The sequence below is a fragment of the Bombus bifarius genome, unplaced genomic scaffold (assembly GCF_011952205.1).
Source record: "Bombus bifarius isolate JDL3187 unplaced genomic scaffold, Bbif_JDL3187 scf7180000010271, whole genome shotgun sequence".
Lineage (NCBI taxonomy): Eukaryota > Metazoa > Arthropoda > Insecta > Hymenoptera > Apidae > Bombus > Bombus bifarius.
Window position 1 is genome coordinate 4001688 of NW_022885586.1, and position 20199 is coordinate 4021886.

At 37.0% G+C, this 20199-nt stretch overlaps 1 protein-coding gene across 1 annotated transcript in view; it reads right to left on the reverse strand.

The window, feature by feature from the left end:
- Nucleotides 1-8982: 8982 nt before the first annotated feature.
- Nucleotides 8983-20199, reverse strand: part of LOC117216391 (neuropeptide CCHamide-1 receptor-like) — a 31767-nt gene continuing 20550 nt past the window's right edge. The window contains exons 2-7 of the mRNA XM_033463070.1: nt 14887-15364; nt 13710-13902; nt 12918-13051; nt 12519-12692; nt 11321-11571; nt 8983-10196 (exon numbers count right to left, since the gene is read on the reverse strand). Of these exons, the coding sequence (XP_033318961.1) occupies nt 9881-10196; nt 11321-11571; nt 12519-12692; nt 12918-13051; nt 13710-13902; nt 14887-15210 (1392 nt within the window). The 5' untranslated portion in view covers nt 15211-15364 and the 3' untranslated portion in view covers nt 8983-9880. The remainder of the gene's footprint in view (nt 10197-11320; nt 11572-12518; nt 12693-12917; nt 13052-13709; nt 13903-14886; nt 15365-20199) is intronic.

Sequence of the window (20199 nt, forward strand, 5' to 3'; positions counted from 1 at the left end):
TTCAATCATTCGATTCAATTTAACATACCATTGCAGCAATAAAATAGAAAAATGAAACGAAGTTAAAAGTGTGCGTCTATTTTCATCTTTGTGCTCTCAAATCGGTTATTAATTATATGTTATCGGACGTAGATAGTGCGATAGATACAACTATTACAAATCTTATATAATCTTTTACTAATACAATGCGATGGTAACGCTAAAAATTGATAACGCAGTGGAGATAGTAACGCACGAATTGAAGGGAGTTTGGCGTACGCGGAGGTGCAACTTTCCCTTTGATGGCTGTTGGTATCAAAAGTGAGAACAAGGCGCGCATTCGCGTACCTTGGGTTTCGAATATGGAGCAGCGATAGATACAAAAATCCTTAGTAATTGTATCGGTAAAACAGCAAAACATCAGTAGTCGGCCATCACAAATGTCACGCTTATTCTGTATCTCGTCGGTAAGACTATCAGTGATAACTGTGATAATTCCTATATTCACAGAGAGCGCAAGAAACACTGATTTTTTGACAGATCGGTATTTCGCAATCTAAAACGCGAAGTTCCATTTAATGTCACGTCTATCGTGTCCTTAATAAATTTTCTTAGTCAATGGTATATACCATCTGTGTTGTCGATATAGAAATTTCCTTTTTACCATCGGCCAGTACGACGCTTTCCCGAAAAATGTTTGAAAGCGAATTTCTCAGGAACCGGTGGAGATTTTTGGATAAAATGTGGTGATTTGTTTCGGGAGAATATCTATGCGTGGTATTTTTACCACGAATAAGATTTTGTGATTCTATTAAGAAAATAAAGCGTGAATGGTTCGGACTTTTATTAAAAGTTTTTAACTAAAACGAGAGCGTATTTCAATAACAAATTAAGGGAAGAGAATAGAGTTGGTAGGTTTGGCTTGCAAGTCAGTGTCCGACAGAACCGGAATGATATCTAGGTTTTCGCTTTCATCGACGCTCGGTTTCCTGAAGAATAGCTCTCTCAATAACGTTCCCTCTGTGGTAGGTTCGTCCAGGTCGTTTTTACCCTTGATACGTACATTTTGCGGAGGACACGAGATGATCTCCTTATCCGATTCCTTCTGGATGCCGCTGTCGAAATAATATTGCGGTAAAATTCGAAACTACAGCTAATCCTTTCAAATGAAATAAAAGTGAACGTGTGAAACTCGTCTGAACTGGTGTGATGCGAGTTAAATCATTGACAAATCAGTAGATATTTAAGCATTTAACAGCGATCGAAGTATATAGAATACACATAATATTCGAAAATATAGAAAATATTCAAAATAGAGTGCTAATTATAACATTTGAAAGATAGAATAATTCTCTTTATAGGTTGCAATCCTTTACTTAATAAATAAAACATTATATTGTAAAAAAAGTTTGACTGATAAATCAGTCCTACTACGGCTAGCGAGAAGTGCAAGACTCTGGTGAAAAAAATGAAAATCTCGTTGAAGAAAATATACGAGTATTATGTCTGTGATTTATCTTTCACCACACTACTTGAGAGTAAAGTTCATTTTCTTCCTACAATCTCCTACATAAACATACTTTATAGAAACCAGTATTTTTCTTCACCGAGAGGAAAAAATGAAACTTTACTGGAATTTTCTTATTTATGCCGTAAAATAAAATCCATCCTACAGCTTTCGACCCGTTTATAGTGTTTCCTTACGAAGTGATCTCAATGTCCACGGTTTGACAAGCCTGATGAACCTTTCTCGCGTCATCTTTGCACCGTTCCAATCTCTTCGCCTCGAGTAGTTCCCTTGTTCTTTGAGATTCGCTCTTCAGAGCATCGGTTTCTCCCTGTTGCTCGGCCAGGGCATTCTGCAATTGCGATTTCTCCCTCACCAGATCCTTGACAGTCTGCGTGAGCTCCAGGAATTGTTTTTCTTGGGTGGCGATCTGTAGCGTCAACAGCTCCAAGATATGTGAAATTCGAGTCTTCAATTCCTTCGCCTCGCCTCGCGCTTCGTTCAACTAATAAAAGACCATGAAACGCGATATCAGATTGAACTCTTCTTAATCTCTCGGTTTTAACCGTTAAGTTGTTGCAGCTAAGACACGGGATATTGTTATTTTGAGAAGTTTCAGAAAATTTACGACTTGATCTTTATGCTCGTAGGAAATAGAAGTTCTTCTCTACGTTATATTTTTCTCGCGTTACTTTGCAAACTGTGTAACATTTCTTGTCAATAAAATGAGAAAAGTGTATTCCTAGACTTTGTGATACGTCTTGCTAACGAAAAAATGAGCCAGCGAATAAAAACGCTAGTTGATGTAATTTTCCATCGATCGGTCAACGACGCATTCCAGTTTTCTTTTCCTTCCAATTACTAAGATCACGTAGATGCTACTGGCACAATTGATGTTTGATTGAAAATTGAGGCCAAAGTACGATTTCTTGTTATCTACTTTATTTCCATAAAACGTAAACTTAATCCAAGTTATCTATGTACACTATGCTTAGATGCAGATTAGAGAGATAGATCGTTCTGGTTAAACAACCTGTCACAAGCACGCAACTCAGTGTCTCGATACATTGGCAATCTATAAACGCGTGTAGTTGCCTCTTGCACTCCCAACTTGCTGACTTTGCTCATTGCTCATTGAACTATCAGAGACAGGCTGGGTTAAATTGCTCAAAGAGGTAAGACTGTCACCGATTCGCCAATTGAGCCAGCACCGACGTTTTCCTTCTAAATATTTACATTTTTAGAATGCTAAAAGAGAGTATTCGACATGTGAGAATGTAAATCGATTGAAAATTATTGCAAGTGGAATGTTAACGGTACCTTAAGATAGCAAACGTGAAAATTTCGCTACCAAAACCAAACGATCATCGTATCAACCTCTGCTACTAAGCTTCTACTTTCCATTCATTTTTCTCTCTTTTCATTTCAATCAACGAACGACCAACGCAGATTACGTCACGCGGAATATATCGATCCTCGCTGGATCGTGGAAGTTAAACTGCATCGAGCACGAATCCGAAACAATTTCAGTTGGATAAAGCGAAATCAATCTAGGGACTCCCGTGTACTGTTGGCCTGATGGCTCAAAGTTCAGTTGAAACTATGGCCCACGGTTAATGAAGAAAGTGAATCGATGCTTCGATATCTTAGCTGGCGGAGCATGATCCTTTTGCACAAGTTTTCCCAATCCATTACATTATACCGCGTCGATACACCGTAGGTAGACTCATAAAGCTATATGTATAGCAAACGAAGAAGAACTTTGATTTAAAGTTACTTGACCAACTGCAAATCAAGATCGGAACTCTAATCCATAGTTAAACCCTATTTTCACGGGCCAACCATATATCTCAGTTCTTATCAGACACATATTACCGACATGGGTAAAACTTACACACCACATTCCTGTTTATCACAATCGACTTTTTTTCTTGTTCTTCCCCTTGGCCCCTTATTTTTTAGCCTTGGATTTTCTCTCATTAGAGAGCAAAATATTTCATAGTGTGATACAGGAGTGACTTGGGTAGATTATAGAAATCACAGTGGTGTAAGTGAGTTGGTATCTTTCATAGAACAATGTTCGCGATTATTAATATAAGAAGTTCATTATACCTTTTAACGTATCACGGCAGAGTGTAAAATTATATCTTAATTAAGTATGAAACTAAAGAAATACTTGTAAGAAATGAAATAAGTGATTAAATTCATATTCTCAGTATCTTCGCTTCTTAATTAAGTATAAAACTGAAGGAATACTTGTAAGAAATGAAATAAGTGATTAAATTCATATTCTCAGTATCTTCGCTTCTTAATTAAGTATAAAACTGAAGGAATATTTCTAAGAAATGAAATAAGTGATTAAATTCATATTCTCAGTATCCTCACTTATATCATTGTGGTTTTCAATTCACCATATTGTATTAGAAATTTCATATCCTAAAACATTCACTATGATTAAGATATAACTATCTACTCGTTGAGTTTCACTACTTTTTTTCGTTACAAATGTCTTCAGTTTACTCGATGATTTTTGTTCCAATAAGCCGGCCACTACTTTATTTGTCTCCCTAATCGTAAGATATTTGTTCGCAGCGTACGAAGACTATAGGGCAAGGGTCCCTACGAATATATCTACCATAAATTCATAGGTGACTTTTTCATAAAGTTTCCCAATTGTCTTCTGAGTCGTTCATTCTGAATTTTTCATCACTCGAGTACATTATGAAGGGATATGAAGGGTCCTTTATCATTAAACGTCATTATAAATTTGTAATATCAAAATAAGTAAAAAATAAACGACGAAAATGAGAAAAAGGGAAAAAAGAAAAGGGAGAGGAAAAACAGAAATTCAAGAATAATTGGCGTTACTTGGAATTCTAATTGCTCCTTCTCGGTTTCGCGGCGGTCAAGGGATTTCTTGTACTGCAGCCTCATTGCTTCCTTCTCGGATTCGCTCACTGTCAACTCGGACTTGGCATCGCGCATTTCTTTGGTGCATCTGCATAAAAACTCACCTATCTTTTCGCGGAATATTGAAACACCGCAGGGAATTGCGAAAATTTACACGCGTAACTTGAGCGTGAAATGCGTCTCAACTCCGATCGATTTACTTTACCGCGGCAAACGAGAGAAAACTTGGTCTTTTCCCATTTTGTACGTGTGAAGTTAAGAGATCGCGTGTTAAATTCTCGTAAAATCCTCTCTCTTTAATTTGCCCCGTGTTAATTACGTAATTCTCAATTGCTAACTTTTATTTTCACGCACAGCGGAATTTCCACGATGTAGTCGCTATAATTGCTATTTGGCAAATAAGGTAGGGCTATCCGAGTCCACTTAAATAAATAGTTTGCCTTGTAATTCGCCAAATCCGATTACGAACAATTTTTAAACGATCCACATTTGGAATCAGACTATTAAACTCGCTCGTAAGAAAACAGTGAAATGTAATACATTCATCGAAATGAAAAAGGTTTTTACAACTATACTTATCACTTTTCATATATATATATGTATTTTCTTTTTTTGATATTTTTTCTTGTTAGACCTAAGCGTACACGATATTTTCTCATTTCTTCGTTACTGCAAACGCTATTTATAAGGACTAATAGTGATTCATAGCGAACAATAAGCTTGATTATTCTGTGTAAAGTTCGAGATTAAATTATAAAAGATCGAAGCTTAGGTGACTCAGATAACTCCACCTTCCCAGTTTTTGTTTTTACAAGCAAAAAGCAACGGAGCCACTATAATCGTCATTATCTTAATTAAGATCTCAGTGTCCAACTCATAGTACGCAGATTGTCACAGAAAAATCTCGACTAATCACTGATGCAGGTCTGGCGTGCGCGATCGTTCCCAAGGGTTATCTTCGAACGCCCAACACGAATTACACGGTCAAACTTTTAATAGCCATCGCTGACTCTCTAATCAGTTCTTGTGATAAATCTCTCCGTTACTATCCAACTGGTATTACCAACTGCAGGAAGTAATCGCGCACGCTGTAATTTATTCGCACTGTATATCTTGAGGATCGATGAAAGAGCGAAATGAACGCGATAGAAACGAAGAAATGAAAATGGGGCGACAAAGTGTTTGAATGATCCTACGATAAAGATTTATTCGTCGCGGCAATCGATGTTTATTTAAGGTCCGAGTTAACTAATATCGGTCGAAGAAGAATTGAAGCAGAAATAAATTTCGTGGCTTAAGATATAAAGGACAAAATAAATGGTAACATGTCGGTTTCCTTACTCATGGCGGATGCGTGGCGATATAAAGTGGCTGAGAAGGGAATTGAGATTAATTCTACAGTTTCTGTAGATACCCACAGGTATCATCTTTTATCTATTCTGTGAGATTAATAAATTGGTAGTTGACAGATTCTAATGGATTTTAGTTTTACGTTGGATACTGAGCCAATAATAAAATAAATACCAATTTATTTCAATGTGTTAGTTCATAATATCAACGACAGGGTATTTTGGATCTACTATTTACAATAAATTAGATTTTTAAGGTGAAATATTTTCTATACTATTAATTATATGGGAAAATGTTTTAGATTAAAATTGAATGGCTTCAAGGGGATGTTATTAGCTTCTTTGTAGGTGGGTGCATAAAAGTCATGTGGAGATCAACTTTGTTTTTTTTTAATCGAATTATATATCTTTTAATACGTTAATCGATGCAGCTGGAGATTTTCTATGAAAACTTATAAACCTACTTATGTCGAGAAACTGTTCTTTTACTAGATACTTTAATTTTTAATTCGTCAAACTTACAGTATGAAAGGCAAGAAAACCAAATACGGTAGCAGTTCCTCGCGTCTTTCCTTGTTTATCATACGATAAGTTTTACGAACTAAAAATTAAAATGTCCACTAAACTAATAATTTGTTGACATAAGTAAGTTAATAATTTTCTCTTGAGAATCTACAACTGCATCGATTAATATACTAAGAAACCATTCGACTTCTATCTGAAACATTTTCCGAGATAATTAACAGTATCGAGAATATCTCAGTTTAAACTCCTAGGTGACTCATCCTGTATATATACTTTATATCTCATTACAAAATTTTCTACGCAAAATCAGTTCCTTAATTCCTCTTACTGAGGTTGGTTTACTTTGTTGGTTTTTTTATTTTATTCTTCTTACTTGTCTTAATGCTTATAAACGAGGGTGTAATCCAAAATAAATTTTCGAAGCTTCTTACTTCATACCGATTAAAGATTAAAATTACTAAAATTCCCTGGACTGTACCATAACCTGTTCTATGAAAAATTGAGGAATAAAGTATTTGGAGAAATTGAAGGGTGAAGCTTGAACAAAAATTGGGAAAGAAGTAAATGTCGTTGCTGGGATATAAGAGGATGATAATGAAAATGAATGGAAACACTTCTTCTTGTATTAATTACGGATGTATGGTGACACAAAGTGGCCGAAGAGGAAATTTACTTAATTAACTGCTTAACCAGCAAAGCTATCCTTCTCCTGTCAGCGGGACAGAGATCTTGAATGTGAGGGAACGAGGCCGCGTCGCCGTCCGCGTCTGCGGTCTCACCTCTGCATTTCCAGCAGAATTCCTCGTCAGCTTTCACCTCCTCGCTCTCTGTCGAGATCGTTTGTCTGCTCGAAGATTAAACAGTCACAACGGTTCCCTTTATTAACGGTAGAAATGGACGCCACGTTGCTAGGGCTCGGTGCAAGGAACATCTCTGATACACGAATTTCCCTCGGTTTTAACACCGAACGAATGCAAATATTCCACACGGATGCGAAATCTAAACTACGTGCGCGACATAGAATTTAATTTTCATCGACAATTTCGAGCATGTCTCAAGAGGTAACTAATGTCGTTTATAACTTTGTCACGTTAAAGACGTACAAATCTACTACGTAGAGACGCAAGAGACAAAGAATTTTGGAACAGTATAGAATATTTCGACAATTCAATTAACATTAGGTTTGCGAAGCGAATTTTTCACGAAGCAAAAGTACTTTTATCGATTCTAAGATCGACAGCGGAAGCAAAATTAATTTACGACGCAATCAATAGATCAGATATATCATATTTATAATAAAGACATTAGTTAACGAAGCTTTCGTCGCTAATAATATTTGTACTGATCCGTATGCTAAATTCCAATTTACATAATCCGAGATTTTTCCGTAGCGCAGCATTTCTGGGATTACGCGTTTTATTACTTAATTTGATAAATTTATAGCTATTTTGTCGATAACAGTATACAATACATAAAGGGATTTTAAGGTGTAATAAAAATTTAGAATGCAATATATCTTTGAAACCTGTCTTAAATTTTTCCTCGAAAATCTTTTAATTTTTATACAAAAAGAAATTAACGCTTCTGGGTATCCGACGAAGAGAAATCACGTTTATCCCTTGTAACTATACTTCGGGAATTTTCGATGAATGCAAAGTTCGTTCATTCATTGTGTTGCCGCTTCTAACTTCTTCACGAGGACAGATTTCATTCATCCCGCTTTCGCTACTAAACTTTTCCCGAGGAAACAATTCATTTATCGTAGTTCCTCTAGCAGATTCTATATTGCTCAAAAATTTAGAACTAGAACTGCCACGAATAAAGGACATGAGGTGTAATTTACCGTCGCATCGTGCAAACAATGGCCTGATTACGCTAATGTAATGAGTACGGTTGGATCGGTCTTTAACCTAGTTACGTATTAACGGAAGATTGAAATTAGCTCGATTCGGTTACGGACCTTTGTCGTCGCGATGCATATACTCGTTCTCCTGATACATGCGTAGAGTACGTTGATGGAGTCTGGCCAGTCTGCACAGAGGAATTCGTAAAATCGATCCGTTAAATTAGCCTGTCGTTCTTCAAATACGGCGAAGCATCGGGAACATGCAACGAAAAATACGAAAGAAACAAAGAAACGAGAGGGAAAGTGAAATGGGCGTGTTGTACCTCTTGCTCCATCTAATATAAGAATTCATAAGTGTGCCATCGTCGTAGTCGTTTGAATACATCACTGTCGAGCATTTCTCTCAGCTTGCAAGACGATTGTGCAATGGGAAAGTGATTACGACACAGAATGTCAGAAGACTCTACGACTTTCGAAGTCGATTCTTGTGCCGAGCGTGCAGCGACGACAAATCCTGCGAGAAAACGATTCGTTTCTGTCCAGAGAGCAATCGATGCCCGTTGCTGCCCCCAATGCCCTGAAGTTAGATTTATATTGAGTTTTAAACGACACTTTGTGCAGGAACGACAGTAACGCGCGAGTATTTCCTCGATCGTTCTGTACTGTCCGCGATCAAATATCAAATTGTCGATGAAACGAGATGAAAGCACGAGATATCGGATGAAGCTGGATACGTGGGTCTTCAAATCAAATTAATGGGTCGATCACTTTTTATTTCGTTTTCATTTCGTTCCATTTTACCTCGCTTTGTAAACGTTGGGAAGGAAAATAGAAAAACGACGGAGGTTAGGTAATAACGTCGACGATTACTTGTCAGAATTTTATTCATAAAATCGGTGCTCTCTAAACGTACAACTGTCGCAGTCTTTGTACCTGCAAATCATACTTTCACACGAGTTCACAGAATAATTGTCTAGCGCTATAGTTTTGACGATATCGGTGCATTCGAGGGACAAGATATTCGACGAAGATTTACAGGAAATGACAGATGTCTTAGATATGGACGATCGCTACTTCTCTCTCTCTCTCTCTCTCTCTCTCTCTCTCTCAGAAATTGGAGCTAAAGCTTAAGACTTTAAGAATGTGGGAGAAAAATATGATAAGTTCATTTTTGATGTTTTCATGCCGCTTCTAGATAGTGGCTAAAAGGATCTCTTAAATATGAAATCTTAATATGAAATCTTCAAAGGAAGGGAATAATTTGATAGATTCAAAGATTTTTAGCCTTTGGAGAACTTAGGATGTCGAGCCGTTTGGTCGATTTAATCCATTAAGATCCAACGTTGAATTCTATAAAATTCATTTTGTGATCGCAAAAAGGAACTGCAAGCATTTGTTTCATATTTCTGGATGCAATAAATAACGACGAAAAAGGTATCAAGGAAATTCTTAGAGTTCCCTTTCACAGCCATAATACTAAAGGAGGAAATTCAATAAATAAATTGATCGACAGCGATAGCAAATATTGCTTCTTAATGGATTAATCCAAGAGCTAAATGAAGAGCTAGTCTCGACATCGAATTTCTAACAATGTACAGAATTTCAAAATTATTCTCCCGAGAAATGTGAGAAATGCGACTTAATGTATCTTTCGCCTGTGATCTTCGCTTAAGAGTTATTGGACCATCGACACGAATAGTGTTTTCCAAATGAAAAGAATACACACGGGCGTGATCATTGGTTGCTGAAAAATCGCTGAATTATTCAGTCCTTGGAGTTTAACGAACATTCGCGAATGTTCGACTGCTCCGTCGTGGAATTTTGCTGGCTTTTCAGTCCATCCTCGATACCGTTAGGACACGCGGTCAGACTAATGGTCGTCTCCTGTTCCTTGATCGGGCCACTGGTCCTGGTGTCGTTTCCAAAGATGGACATGTGCATGGTGTTTCGTTGACCGCGTCGAGAATCGTACCTTTTGGAACTTATCAACGAGAAACTTTGACCTCGTCCCCGGGAGCTCAAGTCCGACGAACAACGACGCCGTCTGCGGATCCTTCTCGGCACGCAACAAAGCAGATACCTGCAACGAAGTTTGTTACACTTTAACGACTTTAGTCTGTTAGTTGGCTGCAATAATGTTAGCTCTTTAAAGTTAACAAGAAGAAAACGAAATACTCGTCTACTTTTGCTTGCTCGTTAAATCGTATTAATTCGTACATGAGGGATTTTACGAGTGATAAATTTTGGAATGTATTTAGAGATGAAAGTATGCAAATTATTGTTAAAAACTAAACCTCTATCTCTATCTTCTTTTCCCTTTATTTTTTAATTCTGAATATCTATTTAAAAAATAATATAAATAATAAAATATATCATTATTATTATGTCTTTTAATAAATGATTTAAATTGATACTGCAAAAATTTCATAAAATATCAATTTCATATAATTCCATACAAATTCCTAATAAAGGAATATCATATAATTTCATAAAAATTCATGAAAACAAAATTTCATGTAATTTCGTGAGAAATTTCCATCTCCTATAATTTCAGATAAAATCCAATTTTCTATAATTTCATAAAAAGTTAGTAAGTGCTGCTTCTTATTTATTAACGTATCTTTAACTTTCGATCAAATTATTGACACGTCGAATTGGGAAGAATAAGTTTGAGAAATATATATGATTGAGCGTTCAATCGTAAATTGGATAGGTTCGGAGTATCGCTATAAACGAGATAGTCCGATAGTATATCCGAAACCATATTTCAATCCGGCAATCAATATTCATGACAACGAGCGATTCGTTTTATAATTTTTCACGAGTTGAGCCAGGATTGATTTTTAAAGAGGAGCATAAAATACGTAACGAATTAATTGTGGTCGCATATAGTGATTAACTGATGCGAAACGTCATTGATTATCCCGTTAATCGACCAATTTTTATCGGATTCTTGAAAATTTATGGAAATAGGTCGGATCGGTTCGTAGTCATGCGCCAGGTGTCAAATATTTTTCCTAGTTTCTTTTCCAATATTTTATACCGAAAGAACGATAATTCCTTGCGAAACGAGGATAATATTACTCGAAATAATGGGAACTGATTTTTTGTACATTTTGATAAAGCAACGTTATGAAACTAAAAATAGATCGATCGTATATTTCTTAAATTGTAGAATAATATTTTTGCCAATGCAGAAAATACCTGTCGAAATATTTTCTAAACGTGCTGCTCACGCAGTACAACGCGATGGGATTAATGCAGCTATTGGTAAATGCCAGGCAGAAGCTAAGAATCCGGAAATAATGCCAAAATGTGTTGTAATCCTGTTGGGCGGTTGGGTGGATGTAAAACCATAGCATAAACACGTGTTGCGGGAAGAAGCATACTGCGAAAACGATCACGAACGCCATCACCATCTTCGCCACTTTTTTACGAGCTTTCACCTGCTTTAGCTGTAACCAAACGAGTTTCAAAGTGATACGAAATATATTGCGCGTGTATTTCAAAAGTGACGGAACTCAAAAAAGCTTCACAGAAAGCACGAGAAATTATTTTGAAATTTACGAGACATTGTTTATTAGACAAATAATTTTAGCAAGTAGAATAAACTCTAAGAAAGAAATTTATTTCATCAAAATTATCGTATTAATATTATTCGATGGAATGTTATTTTTGTAATTTCTCGTAACGTTCTTCCAATATGGAAATTAATTGTTTCGAATTGTGACACTTCTGAAATTCGTGTACGATATTATTAAAGAATATGACCCCTTCTTTTATATTCTTTCTCGTTGAATAAATTTTTTTCATAACCGAAAACTTTGCGTCTTGACTTTGCTAGAACTTTACTGAAAAGAGTAAATATTTCTTGGCAACTTTAAACGAGTCCCCTGGTTGTGTATTAAGTTTCAAGTTCGTAAAACGCGAAAATTGTCGAGAGGAATCAATGAAGTTCGGCCTGTGTTCACAACCGAGTTGATATTTATCGAGTTTAATAGGACTTCTAGCTGTTGTACTGAATAGCGTACGTAAATTAAAGCGATCGCTTATCTCTGAAACAATTCAAGAGTTTGAATATTTTTGTCCTCAGTTGAACATGAAAAATTTGAAAGAAGATAACTATCACACTATCATTATCATTATCACATCCTCGTGTTTGCTGGCAATTTGTCTTTTTTTTTAGCTTTCCTATTACATTTTGGTTAAACGATTATAGCAATTTTTGTTCATTAGGTGGTATATTTTAACGTTTTGCGTAAATCGAGCAGTTCATCTCGAAAACTACCATTGCAAATTTTTGTCTCTTTGCAGTTTAATTATGAGCTCTTCGACTTTTCATTTGCAAAAATAAAACATGGTCATCTTTATCGCCCATCTTTAAAACTTTTTTTCCACTCACCTGACACTGCATTTCGCCAGGAATATTCCTAGTACTGTGAATCAGATGTCTGGCCATAAGAATGTAGAAGAAAGCAATAATACTAAGCGGCACAGCGTAGTATATGAAGAACCGACAGACCAAAATCGTCTTCGGATAATTCGGTCCAAACTCCGCAGGATACGGGTAGCAGGCCTTTAAATTGAACACCATATAACAAATGTAAAACCCTTCCCTCGAATCGATCAGATGAGTGCAAATTATTTGGACAATACAGTGGAACAGCAGTTGTCTGATGATGCCGAGCAAAGGAAATTGGAAAGGAATAAATGGAGAAAAATCGTGTTAGACGTTTCGTCGATCGATCGTTGAAGCACGAACGATAAAATTAATTATCTTATGGATGCTAGTCGAACTCACTTGAAAGGTCACGTTGGTGTTCACTTTGAAAACCCTGATGTAGGAGAAGGAACTCGGGATGGCGCACATAATGGCTAATACCCAAATCAAGGAAGCGACGATCACCGTGAAACGCGTTGCTCGCCTTCCTGTACCTTGAACAGTAAAAGTCGGAAACGACTGATTTCATCGATCACATCTGTATTCATATTCGCTCGAGTATTTCTTTTCATGGCGCACTGCGGATACCATAGAATATCTTTCTATCCAAGAGCAAACGAAATTCGCGTATTTCACTTTATATAAATTCCTTTGGTATCCGTGGTGCGCACATAGTTCCACCCACGGAATATTAAATTGCGGCGTAAAATGCGGAAAACGTTCTCAATACGAGACGAGGATCTTGTAAAAGAATATATGTGTTATCAAAATCGACTATGAAACTTTGTTTAACTTCGATTATCCTTATTTCCGTATTCCATTATTTTTATACATTTACACATTTATTATTTGAATTGAATTAAACGAAGGAGATGGCGAAAAATGGTTATTCCTACTTGAAGTATTTTTAGCTGTTCTTTCGTGCTTTCGTACAGAGAAATTGTACAATATTTTCCTTGGATATTTTGTACATGTATTTGTTCGTGTTTTGGTGACATTTACAAATGTCTTCTGATGAATATTATTATAATATATCATATTAGAATAGGTAGAATAGCCGCTTAAGCTTTCGAACGTTTTCCGTGCTCTTGCTTTTCATCGCGAAGATCTCTATTTCAGAATGATGGGAAAATGGGAAATCGAAGCTCGTACCCGAGGCGTGGAACTTTCTCATCGGATCGACGATAGCGAAGAATCTGTCCGCGGATAGTGCCGTTAGAGTGAAGACAGAGACTCCGATGGAGATATCCTTGGCGCACTCGGAAACCTTGCAGAGCACGAGTCCAAAAGGCCAAGAATCCACAATATATACGGTGAAAGTGAATGGTACGCACGTAAGAATCACCTGCAGCGCAATATCGAATCATTGTCTCAGAAAAGAATCGTCAATAACGTTTTTATTCGAACAATAGCCTCCAAGCTAAATAAAATTTCGACTGACTAAGGAAAGAATTCATTGAGACTCTTCATTGTGTACCGATAAGTCTCTGTTTCTTTGAAATGAAAACAGAAAACTGTTGAAGAAGAAAAGGAATCTCAGCTTAACGAGAACTGTCTGTAATAGCAAGGGTTAGTTGAATCAACCAAACATCCTAAAATTGAATGTTGAATTTTGCATAGAATAATAGAGTAGACTCGTTGCCTATTATGACGTACTGTTAATCTTTGATATGTTAATGAAAGAATGAGAAAATATACGCTTTAGACCGAGTAAAAAAAAGACATCAGAAACGAGAAAATAATTCGAATAGCCCTATGGTAAAGTTATCTGAGTCAACGAGGAGATATTTATTACATGAGAATTGATCTAATGAGCGATAAAACATTGTGATAATTGCAACTGAGAATATTAACATCGACCATTTTCCTTTTGATCTTTTGATGGCTGAAAGCTATATGCTCGTAGAGAACTATAGTCGTCGATCTGCCAATATACACGATATTTGTCACAAAGAAAGGTTTGAATAGTCTGTTTTCAAGCGTACATCGCTTAAACATTGTCTGTAACTAAATTTGCGAATTGCGCAAGTCAGTAAGAAAAATTGAACAAGTTTTACTCGTCATGGTATTCGAACATTTTTCTGACTCGAACATGACGAACATTTTCTTACTCTGAACGCACATATAGTTTGACAAGCAACGATCGCGCGAAGACAGTTTAAGAGATGAACCTTCTATGAAACTATGTCGCAGGGAAGGGAAATATCTGAGTGCACATCGAAGGGAGGAATTTCATGGTAAAGAAAAGGGACTGATCGTTTTCACGAGCAGAGAATTTTGGGGATGATAAAACATCGATAATAAATCTAGAATAAGAATAAACACGTGCCAAGAGATCTCCGAGCGCCAACGAAAAGACATAAATATTGGGAACGTTCCTCATGTTACTGTGGCGCAGTATGGTGAGCGCGAGCACGCCATTTCCTGTAAGCCCGATCACAAGAATCAGCAGGAACACGATTGGCACGAAGTATGTTTCCGGTCGATCTTCATACGGCGTGTACTTTTCTTCCGCGTTTGTTTGCTTTTCGATGCTCGTGTAATGTGTGGTCGAAACGATGCCGAAAGTGTCCTTGAGGACGTTCGAGACGGACGGCGTGGTCCATGAGGTCGAAAATAAGAACGAAGACGGGGAAACCGTAGTCCGAGCCATGAACACGTTCGATTTCGTTCTTCCTTATGACAAAGACAATGTGGTCCCGTATGTTGCGGAAACGAACCGTCGTGGTTCACATCTTAATCGTGGTCTTCAGTGGCCAACAGCCGCAAACGCTTCAGCTCAGCCTCCTTTCTCAAATCTTTGTGCCCTGGAAATTGTAAAAGAAATTCGCGTTAGTGAAAGTTTCTCTGCAAATAGAGCGGAACACGGAGGTAAATGGGGAAATGATCCCCGTGGGCATGGAAACGTCTGGTTTCAAGGAAATTGCACGCTGGAAATACGTGTTTTTCGGAATGGCTGAGAGCTAAAGTGTCTCTTCTAGGGAAATGCTATGGGAACAGGATAAGGAAGATGAATTTTACGTATATGTTAAGGAAATGTTATCCACATTTATTTGTATTGCATTCGACATTCCATTGATACGAGAGAATGATGCTGCCTTTCACAATAGTTTATTGATTTATTCTATTTGTTAACGGGGATGAACTCAATGATATTCAAATACGTGGTAGTAAAGTAGCCCTTGTAATATTTGCAACGGGAAACAAATCTCAATTTAGATTACGTATTCGTTGATTCTGTCCATCACAACATGCATTTGCATAAAGATCCGCGGTCTAAGGCAATTTGAAGATCGCTCGCCGTTTATGTGAAGATAATACCTCATCCGAAAGTGCGCGAATCTCTCGGATAGTCATGAATGGACAATTTTGAAAGAGATGCATCTCTGCGAATCAGTTACGGTAGAATACCGTTCAGTTCAATAAAATTCAATCAGAATAGCTCGGAACCAAGCCATATTAGAATATTTGTATATTTCAGAACATGGAACATGTGGAAAGTCGAGTAATCGAGAATAGGCAAAATTTAGTTGGAATTATCAGAACTTTAATTATTGCACTTACAGAGTTTTATAACAGTTATGGATTTTTATCTATTTGCAAGCTGAGCTAACAATATATGTATAAGAGGATGACAAGGAGATGACGACATTCTTGCGGCACTTTAACAAGCAACTCGAAACGTCTTGGATACCATGGGCCAAGAGCGGTCTAATGAGATTTCCGCTGCTTATACCTTCACGTACACTATATAAAACTGCCATCAATAAAAATTCACGATTCACGGAAAGAAAGAGAATATAAAAGAGTGCATTTCTGTCGCGTGAAAAACATTAACGGCGGTGCTGGGTGACCTCGTTAACCGAACTCGTGGATTTTCGTGGTAATACTTTTTTTCTATCGTGCCAGCATGATTCCACCGTAACGAGTTGCTTAGATGCTTATAACTCCATCCGCTATCCGATATCGCTTCCGGTAGCAGATTTTCCAGCTAACGATGCTTCTCTTCGCTTTGACCAAATGTTTCAGTCCATCTTAATCCTTAACAAAGTCGATGTGGAGATTCCATCAGAGAAGAGAACCTGGAAATTTCTTAATTCCGTGGAAAGCAATATCAATTATACGTTACTAAATTCCTACGCGAGTAGGTACAGTATCGTAGAAAATATGAGTAGGAGGAGCTTGAGCGAAACTTTGGTTGTTAATAGCAACGATAGTAGATGTGTCGCAATGTTTCCTCTGCGTTTAGTGTTGCAAAAGCGCCAAGATTACAGGAATTTAGAGGAGATTATCCGGACAAAGACGACTATATAGAGACATCCTCAAAGTAGAGGAAGGAAATAATAATGACCCGAAAAATAATTATCATTAAGTTAAAAATAAAGTAAACAAATTATATCTGTACTTCAAAACTATCTATTTACATCTTAAAAAGTTCTACTATTTACCATGTAACCGATAATTAGATTAAAAAAAAAATTCATAATAATCACTACTCTTGTTGTTGTTACACGAGAGAATCTCACCTTAAGATACTTAACCAATTTCCTAGCAATAAAAATAATGGTTGGAACGAAAACGTCCTAAAGGATGTAATACAACTGAAGGATATTCAAAGGAATTGTGCGAGCATTTTATACGGTTAATTTAATCAAGTAGGCGCCGACATAAATCCAGGCGAGCGCATTCTCGCGAATGTCGTGGAAAAAGGATACACTCGAGTATTTCAGGCACTTTGCTATAGGCAAGGGTCTTTTGTAAGCTGCATAATAGTAAAAGCATACTTGATTATTGGCGTCCCTCGATCCACGAAAGACAATGCAAGCTCGTGTTTACACACGAACATGTATACAATCCTCTGGCAAAGGAATTTAAGCAAATTTATGCTTGCAAAGGATAGTTCGCGTGAATTTACGATTCATCGCCTCTCGAGTGCAATTGATATAGTTTCAAGGTGGCCATTGTTCACTCATTACATTCTCGAAATTTCTCTCCCGATTTTATCGCTTTAGCAATGTGTACGTAGGCAATAATGCACATTTTTCTTAAAAAAAGAGTCGTCGGGACCAATTGATCTGACGTCATTCAGCTTTGAGACAGTTTACGATAGGTGTAGTAGGCGAAATACAATTCAGTAGGGTCGTAAAGGTCACTAAATGATCTAACTACAATTAAGGCCGTACGTAAGAACCTGCTCTAGATTTTAAAAATTTATATCATCGTCAGTGGTTCAACGACGTGTCATAAAATCGGAGTTTTAAGCGTAGAAATTATTCGAAAATATTATTCTGTTTTTAAATAAATAGATTGTTTGGAAGTAGAATTCTGGGAATAGAAGTAGAACTGCAGAAGTAGAAGCAGGATTTCACTCACTTGGACTCTATTTGTTGGAAGGAAGTTTTATTTAATATCCGACTAACTGAACTTTTGTCAATTGAATTCACTTATCTACTATTTTACCCACTCGAGATATTCAGAGCGGATGAACACAAGGTGTAATGAAACTGTTGAAACTTTGAATCATCCCTTAAACTCGAAGTGTCTCGTTTAATTCGAGGGAGAGCCGGTAAACCGATCTCCGGCCACTTTAATCATCCAACAATTTCACGCTGGGATTCGCTCGAACGCCGCTATCTTTCCCGGTTGACGCGAAATCTCATTCGAAGATGGAAGAACCTTCAACCGCGTGAAACAGCAGTCAAACAGTGTATCAACAAAATGGTAAATCAAAGCTTTCGAAACTGAATCTTATCGATATAGTCATTATTTACGATAATGTGTTGCGCACAGACAATATAAACATTTGTCTCGAATGGAATTTTGTTCTTCATTAGAACAAATTTAATAGATAAAGACACGAAAATTCCCACCTGGAGCTCGTTAACTGTTTTTCGAAATAGACCTAACCTTCTTGTATGTTTCTAGTATTTTTCCAATTCATAGAAAAGATCCATGCGATTGCATCGTTATTGTGATATCGTTCCTCGTTAATTGATATCGCTCGCATTCTAAAAAAACACTTACCAAAATCCTTACCTCTGCAAAGAAACGTACAATCGAAACGTGTATATTTCAGCTCTCATTCATTTTATGATCGCTCTATATTTTCATTCGTGGTGTACGTATACGCGTGAACCTTGAAGCGAGATACAGTTTGGCCAAACGAATTTGACGAGACGTGTCTGGAAAAGGAGAAATAATTTAATAAAAGCCGGTTGACTATAAACCCTTTTATAACACGGTTTCAATCACAAGCTGGCCAGATTGGATACCACGTTACAATGGTATTTATTCCCGATGATGAGCCGTTACCACGACCGGACCCATACGCGGGAAGACAGAGCTAGCACCTCGTAAATCGAAGCCCAAGACATTTAGGATCATTAAATGAGGCTAAGTGCGATAGCGGCCATGATAGGATTAAACAGGATATATACAGTGGCCTGGCTATCGAAAGCTTGTGTATAACGCGTGTTCACGTTTTTCATGAATTAATATCTAATGAAGCGGAGAGATCACTCAGTGTCCCGTAATTTTGGCAAAAGTACATTATACACACTGACGAAATATGATTGCATACAGAACAGAATCTGCTAATTTCGAAAAAGGTTTCGTGTACGTTTTGAGTGAAATTTCAAAACTTTAAGAACGTAATATAATAGAAAACGGGGACAAAGAATATTTTTTCCAAGCTACTTTTACGTGGAAAAATAAATTACGATCGTTATTCGATGGTTAAGTACTGAACAATCTGGCGAGCTGTAAGTAAGCTGAAACTCCAGGAATATGAAGGTACGGGAATGCGTGAAGAAAACGTTCGTTTAATCAATTTACTAGCGTCCATGGCAGCTGTTACTAAAAGCCTGTTGTTCAATCTAGCAGCGTGAATGGAAATTACAATCTAAAATACTTCTGGACAATCTGCCTATCTCTTCCTTTTTCTTTCTTTCTCTTTCTCTCTATCTCTCTATCTTTCAACTCACGGCTGCAGTTAATAAAATTCTGCATAGATACAGTTTCTCTGGTTGATGTGATTCACGCTTGGAAATATCGATTTCGTTCGTTCGAGAATGTAGCGGTCTTTTTCGTGCATAAATTGAACTAGGAAGCTTTGTGGAACGTGCTACGTACGTTGGTGGAATATCATTAGCGTCATTAAGCTTCGACTATCGATTTTCAAGTTGGTTGGCGTCGCGGCGTCATTCCCCAGGGCATAAAAATTTCGTTTAATCGATACAATCGCGCCTATTTGTTTTAAAAGAGCAACTAATAGAGAATTTTTATTTTTCGAGCTTTTTCTACGTTGCAATTTAACTTTGTTGCGGTTTAAATTTTGGATAATTGAATTTTAACTTCAACCAAAAAAAAAAAGAACTTTCAATTATTTGGAAAAATTATTAAAGTATATTGAAACGGGGACGCGCTTATTGGTAATAATTCCTCTCTCACTTTCGATCAATTTTCTAATAATAGAGAAATATAGTTTGGGCGAAGAGCGCTCAAAATAACAGAGCAGAATTCATTTTCGTCGAATGATCGAATATTCGAATCCTTACACAGAGAACAACGCAAAAGTTGTGGATTTAGAATTATCACGATCGTCATGAAGCACGCGAGTTAATTTTCAATTGAATAATTTTGC